This window comes from Galeopterus variegatus, unplaced genomic scaffold, assembly GCF_000696425.1.
Source record: "Galeopterus variegatus unplaced genomic scaffold, G_variegatus-3.0.2 Scaffold2249, whole genome shotgun sequence".
Taxonomy (NCBI): domain Eukaryota; kingdom Metazoa; phylum Chordata; class Mammalia; order Dermoptera; family Cynocephalidae; genus Galeopterus; species Galeopterus variegatus.
The window spans coordinates 19360-37680 of NW_007728360.1; the positions used below are offsets into that span (position 1 = coordinate 19360).

At 35.2% G+C, this 18321-nt stretch overlaps 1 protein-coding gene across 1 annotated transcript in view; it reads left to right on the forward strand.

Annotated features, from left to right (window-relative positions):
- The window catches only part of LOC103597245 (vacuolar protein sorting-associated protein 13C), a gene marked incomplete at its 5' end in the record, with an annotated part of 69778 nt that overhangs the window by 17585 nt on the left and 33872 nt on the right, over positions 1–18321 (forward strand). The window contains 6 exons of the mRNA XM_008581066.1: positions 1240–1344; positions 2032–2196; positions 4150–4278; positions 4537–4670; positions 6282–6408; positions 10049–10284. Of these exons, the coding sequence (XP_008579288.1) occupies positions 1240–1344; positions 2032–2196; positions 4150–4278; positions 4537–4670; positions 6282–6408; positions 10049–10284 (896 nt within the window). The remainder of the gene's footprint in view (positions 1–1239; positions 1345–2031; positions 2197–4149; positions 4279–4536; positions 4671–6281; positions 6409–10048; positions 10285–18321) is intronic.

The window sequence follows — 18321 nt, forward strand, 5'->3', positions numbered from 1 at the left end:
AGTGGAATTTGGCTTATATTAGTGGAGCTTTCCCATCTATGTATGAAGCACTAAGCCAGGCCTTTGGGAGAGAACCCTAATGCCTGAGCCTGGACCTTTATGCTCTGGTCCCTTCTTTTCTCTTCAGAGTCATATTTTGGTATTCCTCACCTCACACTTTCTGTGCCCTGTGCCTAGAATGCCTCTTCCCCTCCTCTTTCCTTGTCTCCCTCATGTTTCCTGGCTATTGCTGTTCATCCTTGGGCATTCTGCTCCAGCATGATAGGTGTGAATATTTTCTAATCATTTAAAATGTGTCTAGATATCCCATTCATGTTTTCTTAGAGTAGTGGTCCTCAAATTTCAGCGTACGTTACAATCACCTAAAGGACTTTTAAAACTGATTCTTGGATCCTGCCCCCAGAATTTGATTCAGTGGGTCTGGGAATTTGCATTTTTAACAGATTTCCAGATGCTGCTAGTGCTGCTAATCCATGGACCACTGTGAGAACCACTGTCTTAGAGTATTGATTAACACATGGCATTGTAATTTCCTGTTTATATGTCTGACCCTGGTTGTCCTCAAGTTTTTTATAATTTAATTGGATGAACAGGGATGAGATTAATACAGGGGCACAGTTGGGTCTCTTCTAAAAGATTTTTATCGAAATCCCAGGACCAGAAGTAAACTCTTTATCCCCTCACCTTGATAGCATTTTACAACTCTTGTATGGCTCTTACCACATTGAGCCTTGTGTCATAATTGTTGGTATGTATTTCCTGTTCCCTCTATTTAGATGGAAGCTCATTGAAGACAGAAACTGTGTCCTATTGTCTTCCATTCTGCCTCTCACAATGCCTTTCACATACTCTTGCTGAATAATGTTAAAGACATAAATTCTCTACATGCTAAAACTTTAAGAATTCGTTAGCTCTATACCACAAGTCTAACACTAGAAAATATTATCATGCATTATAATTCTTTTTAAAAACAACACAGGGTTTCATTAGTGTACATCTTTAAATTCACTATACTCATTGCACAGGTGAATGGGAAGGTCAGACCTATGATTTTGTTGTATTGTCTCCTAGAGTTTTTGGTGGTTCTGTTAATCATTTGAAATATGACTTTGATTATATTTTTCTGTGTGCCGTGACACTAAAGAAATTTTTAGTGGTCTAGCAACTTTTCATCAAGTAAAGTGAGTACTATAATGTCTTTTAGGTTTCTTATATGATGGTATGTGTTCTCTGGTATAGGTACAATTAAAAATTTCAACTAGTGCCTGGTCCAGCAGTTTCTCATTGGATACAGTGGGAAGTTATGGCTGTGTGAAGTGTCCTGCCAACAATATGGAATATCTGGTAAGATTCTACTTGTTTATTTACCATTGACTCCATCCACCTTTCCTACTGTTCAGTAAACAAGCTGGCTCCTAAGGGGTACAGAAATGTAAATTCAAAGCATTACATGGAGGGCTGTTGTCTCTATAAATTTCTGTGGCCACTGGTATCAAAGCAAAACCTGAATTTGTCTAAAGACAGTGAGTTTAATCTATCCAAGTGAGCAACTTGGTAAATATTCACAGTATACTAGAATCCGCATTCCATACCACCCCCTGCAAAACATTTCTTAAATCTTAGATTTCACTACTGTGAAAATTTGAATAATCTGATGCTAGTTGACCTGTTTTATTCCTGCTTTGAAAGTTTTATTATTAAGAACAGATAATAAAGCAGTAAAACTTGAGCCTCTATGCTATTTATAAAGCAATTTATGTTTGGAATATTAAAGTGTAAACCATACTTGACAAATTAAATCTGTCATTGTAAGTTGTCATTTGTTAAGTTACTGATTGATATTTCTTGAATTGGTTTCTGATGGAACCACACTAAGGGACCAAAATTTTTCTTCTTAGTGAGAAGGTAATCAGTAGTGGAATATGGCTTATAGTAGTTAATTTAAGAATTCTTATTTTAAAATATTTTAAGTAGCCTGTGGGGGATTGAATGAAGTACTGGAAAATAAGCATGTTTATATCCTTTCCACAGGTCGGTGTTAGCATTAAAATGAGCAGTTTTAATCTTTCTCGAATAGTCACTCTGACTCCCTTTTGTACCATTGCAAACAAGTCATCATTAGAACTAGAAGTTGGTGAAATTGCATCTGATGGCTCAATGCCAACTAATAAATGGAGCTATATTAGTTCTTCAGAGGTAAGAATTTTCTTTTATGTAATTGGCTCCTAAAATATACAAATAAATATTGTCATATAAATAAGAATTGTATGTACCTCTTTGTCATACTCACTTTGCTATCATATTTATGTGTTGAAATATGACAGCTAGCTTTGAAAGATTTTTCTTTTACATTGTAAGTTTATGTTAAAAAGAGGAAAAATTTTGATATTTACCACTGGCTCAGTCTAGATGGTTAACAGTTGTTCTGTAGTTCTTCCTATACAAGGGTACTTCAAAAGTTTTATGGAAAAATAGAATTGAAAGATAATACAAATCTTTCCATGAACTTCTTGGAGTGCCTTTATATGGGTAGAATATGGATATGTACTGTGAAAAGGACATAGAGATAATGTACTATGTATTGTTTCAATAGTCAAGATAATGTCTCTATATTCAAGACGCTATAATCTTGTTGGAAGAGCCTGAGAGTCATATAAACTACTATGTGGAGAAAAAGATAGTATATGCTAAGTTATAGGTGGTTGTAGAATTTTGAATAGGTGAGCTGGAAGTTTCCTTGAGAATTAACTAAAATTCAGCCTTCTCACTTTACAGAAAAGGAGACTGAGTTTCAGCCTTTTCCAAGGTCAGTAAAGTGATTGGTAGTTGAGATCATGGTGGTCTAGATCAAAAGGTAAAGTTTCACAGAAGTGGGATATGAACTAAACTTTGCAGGCTCAGTAAGATTTGAGGAGGTGAAGAGAATGAGGGAAAGAGGGAAGAGGACAGATGACTGAGTTTTCAATGAAGCCAGCTGACCTTTAGGGTAGCTGAAGGTCATTCCTTCCTCCATTCTTTGGTATATCTAAAAAAAAAAGATTATAAAGTTACTTTTAAAAATACATAGCAATGGGCCGGCCCGGTGGTGCACTGCTACAGTGCGCTGCTTGGGAAGCGCAGCGGCGCTCCCGCCGAGGGTTCGGATCCCACATACAGACCGGCCGCTCACTGGCTGAGCGAGGTGCGGGAGCAACACCGAGGGTTGCGATCCCGTTGCTGGTCCCGGTCCGGTACGGGCGCGACACTGAGGGTAGCGATCCATTGCCGGTCACGAAAAAAAAAGACAAAAAGGAAAAAAAAAAACATAGCAAATGGCTGAAAAGGAAAGATTCCAATGACAATACAAACGAATTTAATTGCCGGTCACGAAAAAAAAGACAAAAAGGAAAAAAAAAACATAGCAAATGGCTGAAAAGGAAAGATTCCAATGACAATACAAACGAATTTAGAGCTCTAAAAGACGTGGTCTTTTCAAGGCACTTAGAATGATCTCTGTAGACTTGGCAACAAATAAATGCTTATTAGTTTTTATCTTTGATGTGGATTTGTTAACAGTAGTATTTTTATTCAGAAATAGAATTTACCTGGTATTGGATAACAGACGGACATTTTGTCTTATATTAGGAACTAAAACCCTAGTTTTATAGATAAGAAAACTGAGGCTCAAAGAACTGTGTGGTTTGATTAAGATCAAACAGCTAGGAAGATAGTGTCAGGACTTCCAGAATGGTCTTTGATGTTCTCTCCTCTACCTTCACTTGTCTTTCTGGTTTATCTAGGATAAGATACTCTTTGAAGGAATTCATTGTGCATTAATTAATTAAAAGGGGATATGCACAGAAGCAAATGTTATTAAGATTGTAGTTTTTAAAAATTCAAGATATTTGAGACATTCTTAATCAGCAGGCTCTTCAGTTTCTCATATTGTAATTATACTATAAGTACATATAAACTAATCTATCTGTATTCTTCTGATGAAGTTTCTTAGATTTCATAATCATTATATTGTCAATAATCTTAGATGTGAAGAGAATATTTTAAGAAACAGTAATAAATTAATGAAGATCAGATTTAGAATTGAAAACTAGTCAATGTCTTATTTATACCACAGTATTGTCTTAAGATTGATATTAACTTTTATATTTTCAGTGCCTTCCATTTTGGCCTGAAAATTTGTCAGGCAAACTGTGTGTGAGAGTGGTGGGCTGTGAAGGATCTTCCAAACCATTTTTTTATAACCGACAGGATAATGGCACTTTATTGAGCTTAGAAGATCTGGTAAGTTTTCATGTTTTAAAAGAAAATGTCTTTGATTATTTCATTAAACCATGCTGTAAAAATATAATGGTAATAATTTGAAGGTGCTACTGTATTAACATGTAATGCCATGCATGTATTTGTAAGAGATCAGAGCCAGTTTGCTTTTCAGTAAGAGCTTATGTAAACACAAAAGCTTTGTTTTCTTAGCTGATTGAAATTCAATATCTAAGTACAGGTTAAAACAATATGTTAAACATACTTTTTTTTCTATAATAGAATGGGGGTATCTTGGTGGATGTAAACACTGCTGAGCATTCAACTGTCATAACCTTTTCTGATTACCATGAGGGATCTGCACCTGCCCTGATAATAAACCATACACCATGGGACGTCCTCACATATAAACAGAGGTATGAAAAAAGTGTTAATGGAAAATCTGATTTGCTTTTATTGGTCCACAGTCCCTTCCGGGAAACACCCGGGTTTCACATTTCAAATGTTTTCAGATTTTAGAAGGTTAATATAAAGCTCATGCTGTTTATTACTAATATCTTTGGCATGTTTTGAGACTGTACTGTAATCAAACATACTAATATTTCTGCAGGAATTTATGAATATTCACACCATGTGGGATAAATGGAAACTATTAATAGTCTCACATCAGTTCAGATCAGGTTTTGCTGCTGAATGACTTTTAACACCAAACTTACAGAAAACTCTTTGGACTTTTGGAGCTTTTTAAATTTCAGGATTGCAGATAAGGGACTGTTAACCTGTTTAAGTATTATCTTTCCTTTGTAATCTGGTAATACTCAGTGAATCTCATGCTATAAATCTGTATCTAGTTTTTTGGGTTAGGGTGGTAGAAGGTTAAATGAGAGGACAGTGAATAGATAGTGGTGTTGAACATATGGAGTAGGCGAATAGGAATTTTGTGGTTCTTGCCTGGTCTGTCATTTGGCTTGAATGATGCCATTGTTTAATGGTATAAAAGATAGCTTTAAGCCCTTAAATATATAATAATAATAATTTTATGTGTATACACATACACATGTATTATATAAATTCCTTGGATATTTTCCTATTCTTACCTCTCCTGGCATGAATCCAGTGAAAGATTTAAAAGCACAGATTAGGGGCCGGCCCGGTGGTGCACTGCTACAGTGCGCCGCTTGGGAGTGCCGTGGCGCTCCCGCCAAGGGTTCGGATCCCACATGCAGACCGGTTCCCGCTCACTGGCTGGGCGAGGTGCGGGTGCAGCGCCGAGGGTTGTGATCCCGTTTCCGGTACGGGCACGACACTGAGGGTTGCGATCCGTTGCCGGACACGAAAAAAGAGACAAAAAGACAAAAAAAAAAAAAAAAAGCACAGATTAGGATTGAAAACTAGTTGTATTACCTTTTTTTTTCAGTGTTCTGGAATGTTTTTTATATTATACGGACCCATACTTCCTAAACTTTAATGATCATTTTTAAAATCTCCTAGGAATCTTGTGAAGATGCAGATTCTGATTCAGTAGGTTTAGGGTGGGGTTCAGGACTTTGCATTTCCAGTAAGCCCCTAGGTAATGCTGATGCTGCTTGTCCACAGACCACAATTTGAGTAGTAATTGAGTGGACTCTCCTTTTTTGTGTGAGACCTATCATGTATCGTAAATGTTGTATTTGATAAAGTTTAAATTTAAGCACTGAGTGATGTTCTTCTACTAAAGCTGTTTACTATTCACAGCCGTTTCTACAAATTGACTCTGTTGTACCCATCTGTTTACTTTAGTGAATTCTATTGGTATGATTCTGCCTGAATCAATTCAGAGTATATGGCAGCTTCAGAAAGGAAGCTTCTCCAAGCTTCAAAACCATTAGGTTTCTGGACAATATAGGGTACTTATTTTTAGGCAGATTTGTGTTTTATTAACTAAGACAATTTCATAGAACTTTTATGCCAATCTTCTCAATAAACTACAGGTCTGTTTTTCTCAAGGTCAGGATATTCTAATCTTCCCCGTGTTGATTGTGTTTTAGTGGGTCACAGGAAGAAGTAGACTTGCTGCCAAGACAAGCTCGACTTTTTGCCTGGGCCGATCCTACTGGTACCAGAAAACTTACATGGAGATATGCAGCAAATGTTGGGGAGCATGGTCTGTTAAAGGTATCATTTGATGTGAATGAGTGTTATATGAGTTGCTCGATGGTGAGGAAACTAGACAAGTTAGCTTCACCAAATCATCCTTGTCCTTACTGAACTAAAAACGAATTAGAAGTATTTTCAGAAAAAGTTACTTTTGGAGTTTAGATTGCAGTATTTTATTTTAGATCGATCAAAATGACTTATTTACAGTTTAAAAAATAGACCTCCATCCTGCTCCGGCCTGGTAAAGATAAAAAAACCCATCTTTTTATTTACTTTTTTTAAAAGGATGGAATTTTAAGACTAAATGAAAAACAACTTTATTTTGAACATATCTATACCACTGTTATCTGTGAGGTTTTTAGGCTTGTATTTCTAAGTAAGGCCATATGTTTTATTAATTAGTGGAGTCTGATAATATACAAATAATCTCATATAAGAAATTTGGTGAAATATTTATTTTAACAATATTTAAGTAGCAAAATTAGTCATATATGTTATTTCTTAGACTCTGGAAGGGGACTAAAAATTCATCTACCAGCCTCCCACCAGATACAGGAATTGCTCCTGCATTAGTGGTAGATTATCCAGTTTCTTTATGAATATACAGTGTTTTATGATGAAAGTCTTCATATAGTGTCATATTCCATTCTCTGATAATGCCAGTTCTTAGAAGGGCTTTCTTGACTTTTGCTTTAAAATGGTAATTGGCCAACAGTGACTGAATTATCCCGTCCTGTATTCCCCCAAGATACCTGTTAAAAGAAATAAAGACTCATTCGATCTTTGAAAAATGAGACCGATAGTTCCTCTGTTGCAAGATTCTTGGAGTGATTTTTATGATGACAATTTGATGGAACTCTGTTGGCTTGCTTGTGCTTTACTTTTACAACAGAGAAACTCTAAGGGTTTATAAGTGGAAGAAAGAGACTTAAATTCTGTGATATTCTGATACTTAGAGACATGGGAGCTCTACCAGGAGTCAGTCTGTACAATCTGGTACTATTTCTTCTCTCCTCACATGTTAATACTACTTGCCAATCTCAACTCCCAGTAAGCAGCATACAGACACTGGAGAGGAAGTACAGTGACATTCTGGAGGTGGGTGTGGAGGTCTTGTTTATAGAGGCAGATCCAGAAAGAATCTTGCTAACAGTATGTGCAGCAATTTCAGTTTTTAATGTTTCTCCTCTAATTGGTATTAGAAAGCCAGGTGATTGGAAAGCAGATAATATTACCTCAGTCAGCAGATAGTCTGCCAGGTATTGAAAACTGAGCTAGAAGCAAGGAAATTGCCCATTTTCTTGTCCACTAAGTTGATCTGAGAAGGAAGTTCTCAGGCCCAAGTGGACATGACAAAGGAGTTCCAAAAAAATCTGTACATTGTTGGTAAGCACTAGGTCTGAACAGATCTTTCCTTATTTAAGTGTACATAAATAGAAAGAAATCAACATGAGGTTTATGAAAAAATACTTCACAAGAAAAATGTAGCATTATCCTGTAGATTCAGAGGGCGATTATACCTTTGAAAAATTTTCTACTATAGGCAGAAGAAAAATTTCAAAATGCATGCCTGGCATTCTCAACCAAGTTATAAAGATATGACAGCTATGCAGTAGGAGAAAGCAAGGTGAATAAAAGACAAAGGCAACAAAATAAGCGGGGGGGGGAGGGAAAATGATGTTTTCTGTGCATACTATATATATGTACCACTTAATTCTAAATTTTAATTAGAGAAATTACAGATTAAAAATTATGCCTTTTTAAAAAAGCTACCAATTGGTAGAACTAAAATCAGTGAAAAGGAATTTCAAAACAATTGAGAAAGTGAAAGTAAAGAAAACTTTGCCTTTATAATAAAAGAAGGAAACATAAGAAAGTATGAAAAAGTACTTTTCATATATTATCACTGATTGTTTTGATTGGAATTTAGGACTGCTTGTTGGGACTCAAAAGCAGGTGTGTCTGACTTCAGAGTTCATGATTTTTTTTCTACTAGACCGTGCTTCCCATCAATTATGTCACTAAATGAAAGTGGTTTAAATTCTCCTATTAAAAAAACACTTAGTTAATTTAATCTATATGTGCTACTTATAAGAGAACTGTCTTACCCAAACTAACACAGATAATTATAAGCACGAAGAGATGATAAAGATTTAACAGGCATACAAAAGAAAAAAGAAAGCAAAGTTGTTGATTTTAATTTCTGACCAACTGTAATTCATAGCAAAATTATTAAATAGATTATGATAAAATGACAAAGTAGTAGTAATAACTATGAACCTTCACACAGTGAATAGCATTGCATCAAAAGATAAAACTTAAAATGCTGGAGGTTAACTGAAACACAATTGCCTAGGGTTGTTTTAACATACCTAGTTTAATTTTTAGCAGATCAAATAGATGAAAAACAAATAGAGCCAGAGAGTACAGTATTGAAATAAGAACCGAGATTGAACTAAGATACATATCACATTTTGTAGTTTACAAAGAGAGATTTTTACCTTTTTCATATGTGTCTGAAAACGTACAGGGGTACTTCAAAAAGTTCACGAAAAAATAGAATTAAAAGATAATGCAAATCTTTCCATGAACTTTTTGAAGTCACCTCATAATCTCACATTAGAGTAAAAGAAAAAACTGGACAGGCTGCTTTGACCAAATATTATAACATACCTTAACAGCAATAATAAGTTTTAAAGAACAGCAGCAAAACTCAACTATTTCTATTCTCTTGGTGACATCCTTCATTTGTTTTTTTTTCCTTCCAAGAAAGGATAGCATGAAAAATGCACAGAGATACTTGTACTACCTATTGAAACGAACTGTTACATTTTTGTTAAGCCCAGAATGAGGAGGAATTTATTATTAATTTATGATTTTAATTTCTGAAAACACTGACCAAATCAAGCTTCATATTTTCAAGTGTTACATGAAACCTTTAGCCAGGAAGGCTATTTTCAGTAAAACTTAGTACAAATTGATTGCCATAGTTTGACTATTTGGCAATGTGATTTACATAAATATTTGTTCTGTTATAAATTATTAAAACATAAAAATAAAGTAGGTTAGTTTTTCCTGAGGTTACTTTTCTTTTCTTTCTTTTTTTTTAAATTTACTTCTCTAATAAACTTCTGAACCATTCTGTTCTCCAGCTTGGAGACAAGTAATCATCTCTTGGCATTGGTGCCACCAAAGGATACTCTTGTTTCTGCTCAGTGTCTTTTGAGCACTCAAACTAAAGTATAAGAAAACTAAGCCTTATTAATCTTTGTCATTATTTGAAAAAAATTGGTGACTGTGTTTTAAAATAGATTATAACTTTGTCATTTTGATAGAATTTTCCAATTTATAGTCACATTTTAAACTTTTCTAATCTTGGGTCGGCCCCGTGGCACACTCAGGAGAGTGCGGCGCTGGGAGCGCAGCGACGCTACCGCCGCGGGTTCAGATCCTACATAGGAATGACCGGTGCGCTCACTGGCTGAGCGTGGTGCGGGTGACACCACACCAAGGGTTGTGATCCCCTTACCAGTCACGAAAAAGACAAAAAAAAAAAATGTCATCTTCTAAACTTTTCTAATCTTTCTGTTTCTATAGTTCAACATTATGTCATAAAAACTAATTACATGTAGATTTAATGAAAACTTCTTTTCCCCAGGATGAATGTGGACAATTTCCATATGATGCAAACATCCAGATACACTGGGTATCATTCCTAGATGGGCGCCAGAGAGTTTTGCTTTTCACAGATGATGTTGCCTTGGTTTCCAAAGCACTGCAGGCAGAAGAAATGGAACAGGCCGATCAGGAGATAACCTTGTCTCTGCACAGTCTTGGGCTTTCACTGGTCAACAATGAAAACAAGCAGGAAGTTTCATATGTTGGGATAACCAGGTATGCAAGAAGGAAGATAAGGCATCAGAAATTTTTAAAAGGCATTGAGTTTATGATACCCTATTTGATGGGAATAAATAGATACCTGTTCTGAATTTGATATACTGTACATTTGTTCAGTAAAACTTACTGAATAATTGTTTGAATTGCTGGTTGAAAAGTCCCAAAGGTAGGAAGATGACTAAGATAGTGTCTTTGCCTTCACAGTACTCATTACAATCGTTTTCTTCTTTCTTTGTTGTTTGTATGTATGTTTAAAAATGAATTATAAAAACATGGAGAAATGCTACTAAGAATTATGTAGATGTTCATTGGAAATACTCATACAGAGGAAGAGGTAACTTGTTTTGTGCAGTAGAGGTTGGAGAAACTGGCATGGGTCAGGGGAAGCCAACACAAATAAATGTGGAAAAAAGGTTCATACAGGATGTAGTATTTGATATTTGATATGAATACATAATATTTAATGGATGGTCATTTAGAACTTTGTAATATTTATGGGAAGTTATTTTTTTCTGTTTCTGTTCATATATGTATAAGAAAAATGTTGGAATATTTATTTTGTTTTTTTTTAACCATGCTTAATTTGGTAAAAGTCTCATTCATTTTTGGAAGCTAATGGTTGGAATGGTTAACATGATGGTAAGTACAAACCAGCATAGGTTCTGTTGATAATCATGTGTTTAGGGAAGTAAAATTAAATTAGGTAAAAAAATAAATAAAGAGATAACATATGTAATGCATGTTGTACAACACCTGAAAAACTGAGTTCTATAAATGGTATTATGCCTACCATTAATATAGTATTAATACATTTATGTATATGTAAGTAATATATTCTGTTGGTTATACATTTCAGTATTATATTTTTTAAACTAAATATGAAAATCATTTTTTAGACATATAGATCCAATTTTCTCTGTTGTTTTGTTCTTTGATATAACTTCTTTTTATTTCATACGCTATCATTCATTTTTATGGCTGAATAGTATTCCGTTTTGCGTATGTACCGTATTTTATTTATCCAGTCGTCTGTCAGTGGATGTTTAGGTTGGTTCCATATCTTGGTTGTTATGAACAGAGCTGTGATAAACATGGGAGTTCAGGTATCCCTTTGACATGATGCTTTCTATTCCTTTGGGTAAATGCTGGATTGCTGGGTCATATGGTAGTTCTATCTGTAGTTGTTTGAGAAACCTCCACACTGTTTTCCATAATGGCTGCACTAATTTACAGTCCCACCAACAATGTAGGAGGGTTCCCCTTTCCCTGCATCCTCGTCAGCATTTGTTATTTTCTTTTTGATAACAGCAATTCTAACTGGGGTGAGATGATAGTTCAGTATGTTTTTTATTTGCATTTCCCTGATGCTTAGTGATGTTGAACATTTTTTCATATACTTGTTGGCCATCCGTATGTCTTCTTTTGAGAAATGTCTGTTCAGCTCATTTTTTAGTTGGGTTATTTGCCCTTTTTTTAAATGAGGTTATTTGTTTTTTTACTATTGAGTTGTTTGAATTCCTTCTGTATTCTAGATATTAACCCCTTGTCAGATGTGTAGTTTGCAAATATTTTTGCCCATTCTGTAGGTTGTCTTTTTGCTGTATTGATCATTTCATTTGCTGTGCAGAAGCTTTTTAGTTTGATAAAATCCCATTTGTTTATGTTTGCTTTTGCTGCCTGTGCTTTAGAGGTCTTATTCATAAAATTTTTGCCTAGTCCTGTGGCCTGAGGCATTTACCCTGTACTTTCTTATAGAAATTTTATAGTTCAGTTCTTATGTTAAGTCTTTAATCTATTTTGAGTAGATTTTTGTATTCTTCCATGCATGGATATCCAGTTTTCCTAGCACCATTTCTTGAAGAGGCTGTCCTTTCCCCAATGTATATTTTTTGCACTTTTACCAAAGATTAGTTGGCTGAAGTATGTGGGTTTATTTCTGGGTTTTCTGTCCTGGTCCATTTGTACAAGCATCTGTTTTTATGCCCAGTACCATGCTGTTTTGGTTACTGTAGCTTTCTAGCATAATTTAAAGTCAGGTAGTGTGATGCCTCCCACTTTACTCATTTTGCTCAGGATTGCTTTGGCAATTTGGGGTCTTTTTTTTTATTCCATATAAATGTTAGGATTGTTTTTTTCTATTCTGTGAAGAATGTCGTTGGTATTTTATATGGATTGCATTGAATCTGTAGATCACTTTGGGTAGTATTCTACCAGTCCATGAGCATGGAATGTCTTTCCTTTTTTGTGTGTTCTCTTTCATTTCTTTCATCAGTGTTTTATAGTTTTCATTGTAGAGATCTTTCACCTTATTGGTTAGATTTATTCCTAAGTGTTTTTTTTTTTTCGGTAGCTACTGTAAATGGGATTGCTTTCTTGATTTCTTTTTCTACTAGTTCATTTTCGGTGTGTAGAAACACTACTTACTTTTGTATATTGGTTTTATATCCTGAATCTATACTAAATTTGTTTATCAGATATAGGAGTTTTTTGGTGAAGTTTAGGTTTTTCTATATGTAAGATTATATCATCTGCAAACAGGGAAAATTTGACTTCCTCTTTTCCAATTTGGATGCCCTTTATTTCTTTCTCTTGCCTAATGTCTTTGGCTAGAACTTTCAATCCTATGTTAAATAGTGGTGAGCATGGGCATCCTTGTCTTGTTCCTGTTGTTAGAGGGAAATCTTTCAACTTTTCTCTATTCGGTATATTGTTATTTGTGAGTTTGTCCTATATGGCTTTTATTCTGTTGAGATACATTCCTTCTATACCTAATTTATTGACTTTTTGTCATAAAGAGATGTTGGATTTTATCAAATGCTTTTTCTGTGTCTATTGAGATGATCATATGGTTTTTTTCTTTCAATTTGTTGGTGTGGTGTATCACATTTATTGATTTATGTACCTTGAATCATCCTTGTGTCCCTGAGATGAATCCCACTTTATCATGGTGTATAATCTTTTTAATGTGCTGTTAGATTCTGTTTGCAGGTACTTTGTTGGGAATTTTGGCATATAAGTTCATCAAGGATATTGGCCTATAGTTTTCTTGTTTTGTTGTGCCTTTGTCCAGTTTTGGTATCAGGATGATGCTGGCCTTGTAGAATGAGTTTGGGAGAATACCCTCTGCTTTGATTTTTTAGAATAGTTTGTAAAGAGTGGTATTAAATCTTCTTTAAAAGTTTGGCAGACTTCAGCAGTGAAGCCATACAGTCCTGGGTTTTTTGTTGTTGGGAGACTGCTGATTACAGCTTCAATCTCATTGCTTGTTATTCATCTGTTCAGGTTTTCAGTTTCTTACTGGTTCAGTCATGGTAGGTTGTATCTGTCCAGAAATTTATCCATTTCCTCCAGATTTTCAAGTTTGTTGGTGTATACCTGTTTATAATAGTCTCTCATGATTCTTTGTATTTCTGTGGAATCAGTTGTAATGTCTCCTTTTTCATTTCTGATTTTTGACGTTTGGGTGGTTTATTTTCTTGCTTAGTCTAGCTAATGGTTTGTCAATTTTGTTTATCTTCTTAAGAAACCAACTTTTAGTTTCATAAATCTTTTGTATCATTTTTTTTTCATCTCTAGGTCTCTATTTTCTTTAATTCTACTCTGATCTTGATTATATCTTTCCATCTATTAGTTTTGGGGTTGGATTGTTCTTGCTTTTCTAATTCCTTGTGATATATAACATTAGGTTCTTTATTTGTGATCTTTCAACTTTTTTGATGTAAGCATTTATTGCAATACTCTTCCCTGTTAGTGCTGCTTTTGCAGTATTATCCCATAAGTTTGGTATGTTGTACTTGTATTTTCATTTGTTCTGAGAAATTCTTTGATTTCCTGCTTTATTTCTTCTTTGACCAATTGGTAATTCAGTAGCATGTTGATTAATTTCCATGTATTTGTATAGTTTTCAAGTTTTGCTTGTTATTGATTTCAAGTTTTATTTCATTGTGGTCTGAAAAAATACATAATATGATTTCTATCTTTTTAAGTTTGAGGCTTGATTTGCAGCCTAACACATAGTCTACCTGGAAAATGATCTGTGTGATGATAAGAATGTACATTCTGCAGTTGTTGGATGAAATGTTCTATAAATGTCTGCCAAGTCCATTTGACCTAAAGTGCAGTTTAAATCCAATATTTTTCTGCTAATTTTTTGTCTAGATGATCTGTCCAATGCTGAGAGAGGGATGTTGAACCCCCAACTTTTATTGTATTGGGTTCTCTCTCTTTAGATCCAGTAACATTTGCTTTATATATCTGGGTGCTCTGATGTTGGGTGCATATGTATATATATGATTGTTATATCTTCTTGCTGCATTGATCCCTTTATCATTATATAATGTCCTTCTTTGTCTCTTTTTACAGTTCTTGTCTTAAAGTCAGTTTTATCTGATGTAAGTATAGCAATTCCTGCTCTTTTATTGGTTTCTGCTTGTGTAGAATATATTTTTCCATCCCTTCACTATTAGTCTTGTTTGTCTTTACTGGTGAAGTGAGTTTCTTGCAGGCAATGTATAGTTGGGTCTAGTTTTTTAATCCATTCAACCAGTCTATATCTTTTAAGTGGGTGATTTAATCCATTTACATTCAGGGTTGTTATTGAAAGATATAGCCTTGCTCTTGCCATTTAAAAATTTTTTTTTTTGGTCTTTTTTCGTGTCCAGCAACGGATCGCAACCCTCAGTGTCGCGCCTGTACCGGACCGGGACCGGCTACGGGATCGCAACCCTCAGTGTTGCGCCCGCACCTCGCTCAGCCAGTGAGCGGGAACCGGTCTGTATGTGGGATCTGAACCCTTGGCGGGAGCGTCGCCGCGCTCCCAAGCGGCGCACTGTAGCAGTGCGCCACCGGGCCGGCCCTAAAATTTTTTTTTAATGGTTATTTTATATTTCTTTTGTTCTTTTATTTCCCTTTTATTATTTCTCTTTGATGTTTGGTGTTTTTTGTAGTGAAAAGATAGTTTCTTTCTCTTTACCATTTGCATATCTGTTCTACTATAGGTTTTTATTATTTCCTGTGTACTCATGATGATAGTTGAGAATTTTTTGTAGGGCTGGTCTTGTGGTGGTGAGTTCCCACAGCTTTTGTTTGTCTGTGAAAGACACTAATTCTCCTTCATTTCTGATAGATAGCTTTGCTGGTATAGTATTCTCAGCTGGCATTTTTTTCTTTTAGCACTTTGAATATATCATGTCTTTCTCCTGACCTGTAAGGTTTCTGTTGAGAACTCTGTGATAGGGATTCCCTTATAGGTGATTTGATGCATTTCTCTTGCTGTTTTTAGAATTATTTCTTTGTCTTTTACTTTTGACAATTTGATTGTAGGGTGTCTTGGGAAGGACCTTTTTGGGTTGAATCTATTTGTGGATCTTTAAGCTTTTTGGATCTGGAAGACCATATCTTCCCTAGTATTTGGGAAGTTTTCAGCTATTATTTCATTAAACATGCTTTCAATGTCTTTTCCTTTCTCTCCCTTCTGGTACACCTATAGTATGCGTGTTTGTATGTTTCAGGCTGTCTGATAGATCTTGTAGGCTTTCTTCATTTTTTCAAATAATTTTTTCTTGGTCCATCTGAATTAATTGAAAAAGCCTGGCTTCAAGTTCAGAAATTCTTCCTCTTGTTGTAGTCTGTTGCTTAAGCTCTTGATTGTATTTTTTTTATTTCATTGAATGCATTCTTCACTTCCAGGATTTCTGCTTGATTCTTTTGTATGATTTCTATTTCTTTGTTGAGTTTCTCATTCATATCCTGGATTGTTTTTCTGAGTTTGTTGTGATTTCTTTTTTCTCCTGCCTCATGTTGAGTTTCCTTAAGATTACCATCTGGAATTCCTCTTCAGGCATTTCACTGGTTTCTTGTTTTTTGGGGTTCAATACTGGAAAATTATTGTCTTCTTTCAGGGATGTCATGTTTCTCTATTTTTTCATACTTCTTGTATCTCTGCATTGATGTCTGGGCATCTCATGGTATAGTCACTTCTTTTAAGAGTAGTTAAACTCTCTCCTGTAGAGGTGTTCTATATTGACAGGTTGGATGTTTTTGCTTTGACTCTGGGTGAGTATGATAATGCAGTCTTTGTGTGACTTCTTCAACTGTATTCAATCTCTGTAGAGTTGTTCTATATCGACAGGTTGGATGTTTTTGGTTTGACTCTGGGTGAGTATGATAATGCAGTCTTTGTGTGACTTCTTCAACTGTATTCAATCTTGAAGTTGTATGAGGGTGACTTTCTAGCTTAGGTGGTGTGTCCCTTGGCAGTTTCTTGTTGGGGTGGGTGACACTGGGCAGGGATATTGTGGCTATGGGCCCAGTAATTCTGTAGTTCTATTGTTTTGGTCTCTTTTGTGGTGGAGAGGGCTAGTGCCAGACCTTTCTAGTTGGCCGTCTTGCCACCCATCTATTTTGTACTACAAGGATATTTTAAATATTTATCTAAAAGAACTCGATTATCTTTTTCCTAACATGGTACACATCTAATAAAATCTGATCTTCAATGGAAAAATAAGTCAGTCATATAATTAAAAAAAAACAACTCATTTTTTTAAGCAGCTTTAGGTCTAAAGAAAAATTGAGTATAAAGTATCTTGCAATAGTGTGATATATTTGTTACTGTTGATGAGCTAATATTGACACATTATCTAAGGTCCATGGTTTACATTAGGGTTCAATTTTTGTGTTTTACACTCTATAAGTTTCGACAAACATATAATAACATATATCTACCATTACAGTATCATACTGGTATAGAGAAGTTTCATTGCCCTAAAAGTCCCCTGTAAGTCTCCTGTTAATCTCTCTTTCCCTTTCCCAGGGCCCCTGGAAATCACTGATCTTTTTACTGTCTTCAAAGTTTTGCCTTTTTTGGGATGTCATATAGTCTTTTCAAATTGGCTTCTTTCACTTAGAAATATGCTTTTAGGTTCCTCCCTTTCTTTTCATTGCTCAGCAGCTCATTTCTATTTATCATTGAATAATATTCCATGTATGGATGTACCACAGTTTGTATATCTATTTAACTATTGAAGGACATCTTGGTTGCTTACACATTTTGGCAATTATGAATAAAGCTGCTATAAACATTTGTGTGCAGGTTTTTGTGTAGACATAAGTTTTCACTTCATTTTGGTAAATACCAAGGAGTAGAATGATTGGATCTTATGGTAAGAGTGTGTTTAGTTTTGTAAGAAACTAACTAACTGTATTCCAAAGTGGCTGTACCCTTTTGCATTCCCACCAGCAATGAGGGTTCCTGTTGCTCTGCACCTTTGCCAACATTAGGTGTTGTCAGTGTTTTGGATTTTAGCCATTCCAGTAAACATATAGTGGTATCTCATTGTTTTCATTCACAATTCCCTGATGACATGATATTGAGTATCTTTTCATATGCTTTTGGCAATCTGTATATCTTCTTTTGTGAGCTGTCTGTTCAGACCTTTTGCCTATATTTAAATTTTTGTTTAAGAGTTCTTTGTTTATTTTGGATACCAGTTTTTTGTTTGTTTGTTTTTAATCAGATGTGTGTTTTGCAAACATATTTTCCGAGTCTGTGGCTTGTCTTTTCATTCTCTTAACATTTTCTTTCTCAGAGCAGAAATTTTAATAGAGTCTATACTAGTCCATTTCTGTTGCTTATAACAAAATACACAGAACATGGTAATTTTTAAGAAAATGAAATTTATTGCTTACAGTTTCAGAGGCTGGGAAGTCCAAAGTCCAAGGAACACATCTAATGAGGGTCTTCTTTGGTAGTGCTTTACAGCAATGTAGGGGTCTCACATGGCAGAAAATGACAGAGCAGAGAGAGAGAGAGAGAGAGAAAGCACCGCATGCGCTGTCCTTTTAAAGCCCTCAGAACCACACCCACTAATCCAAGAATGGATCAATCCATTCATGAGGGGACAGTCCTCACAATCCAGTCACCTCTTCAAGGCCCACCTTTCAGTCACCACAATAGCATTTCCCACCTTCTTAACATTGTCACAATTGGGGTCAAGTTTTGGGGGTACATTCAATCCAAGGCAGAGTCCAACTTAC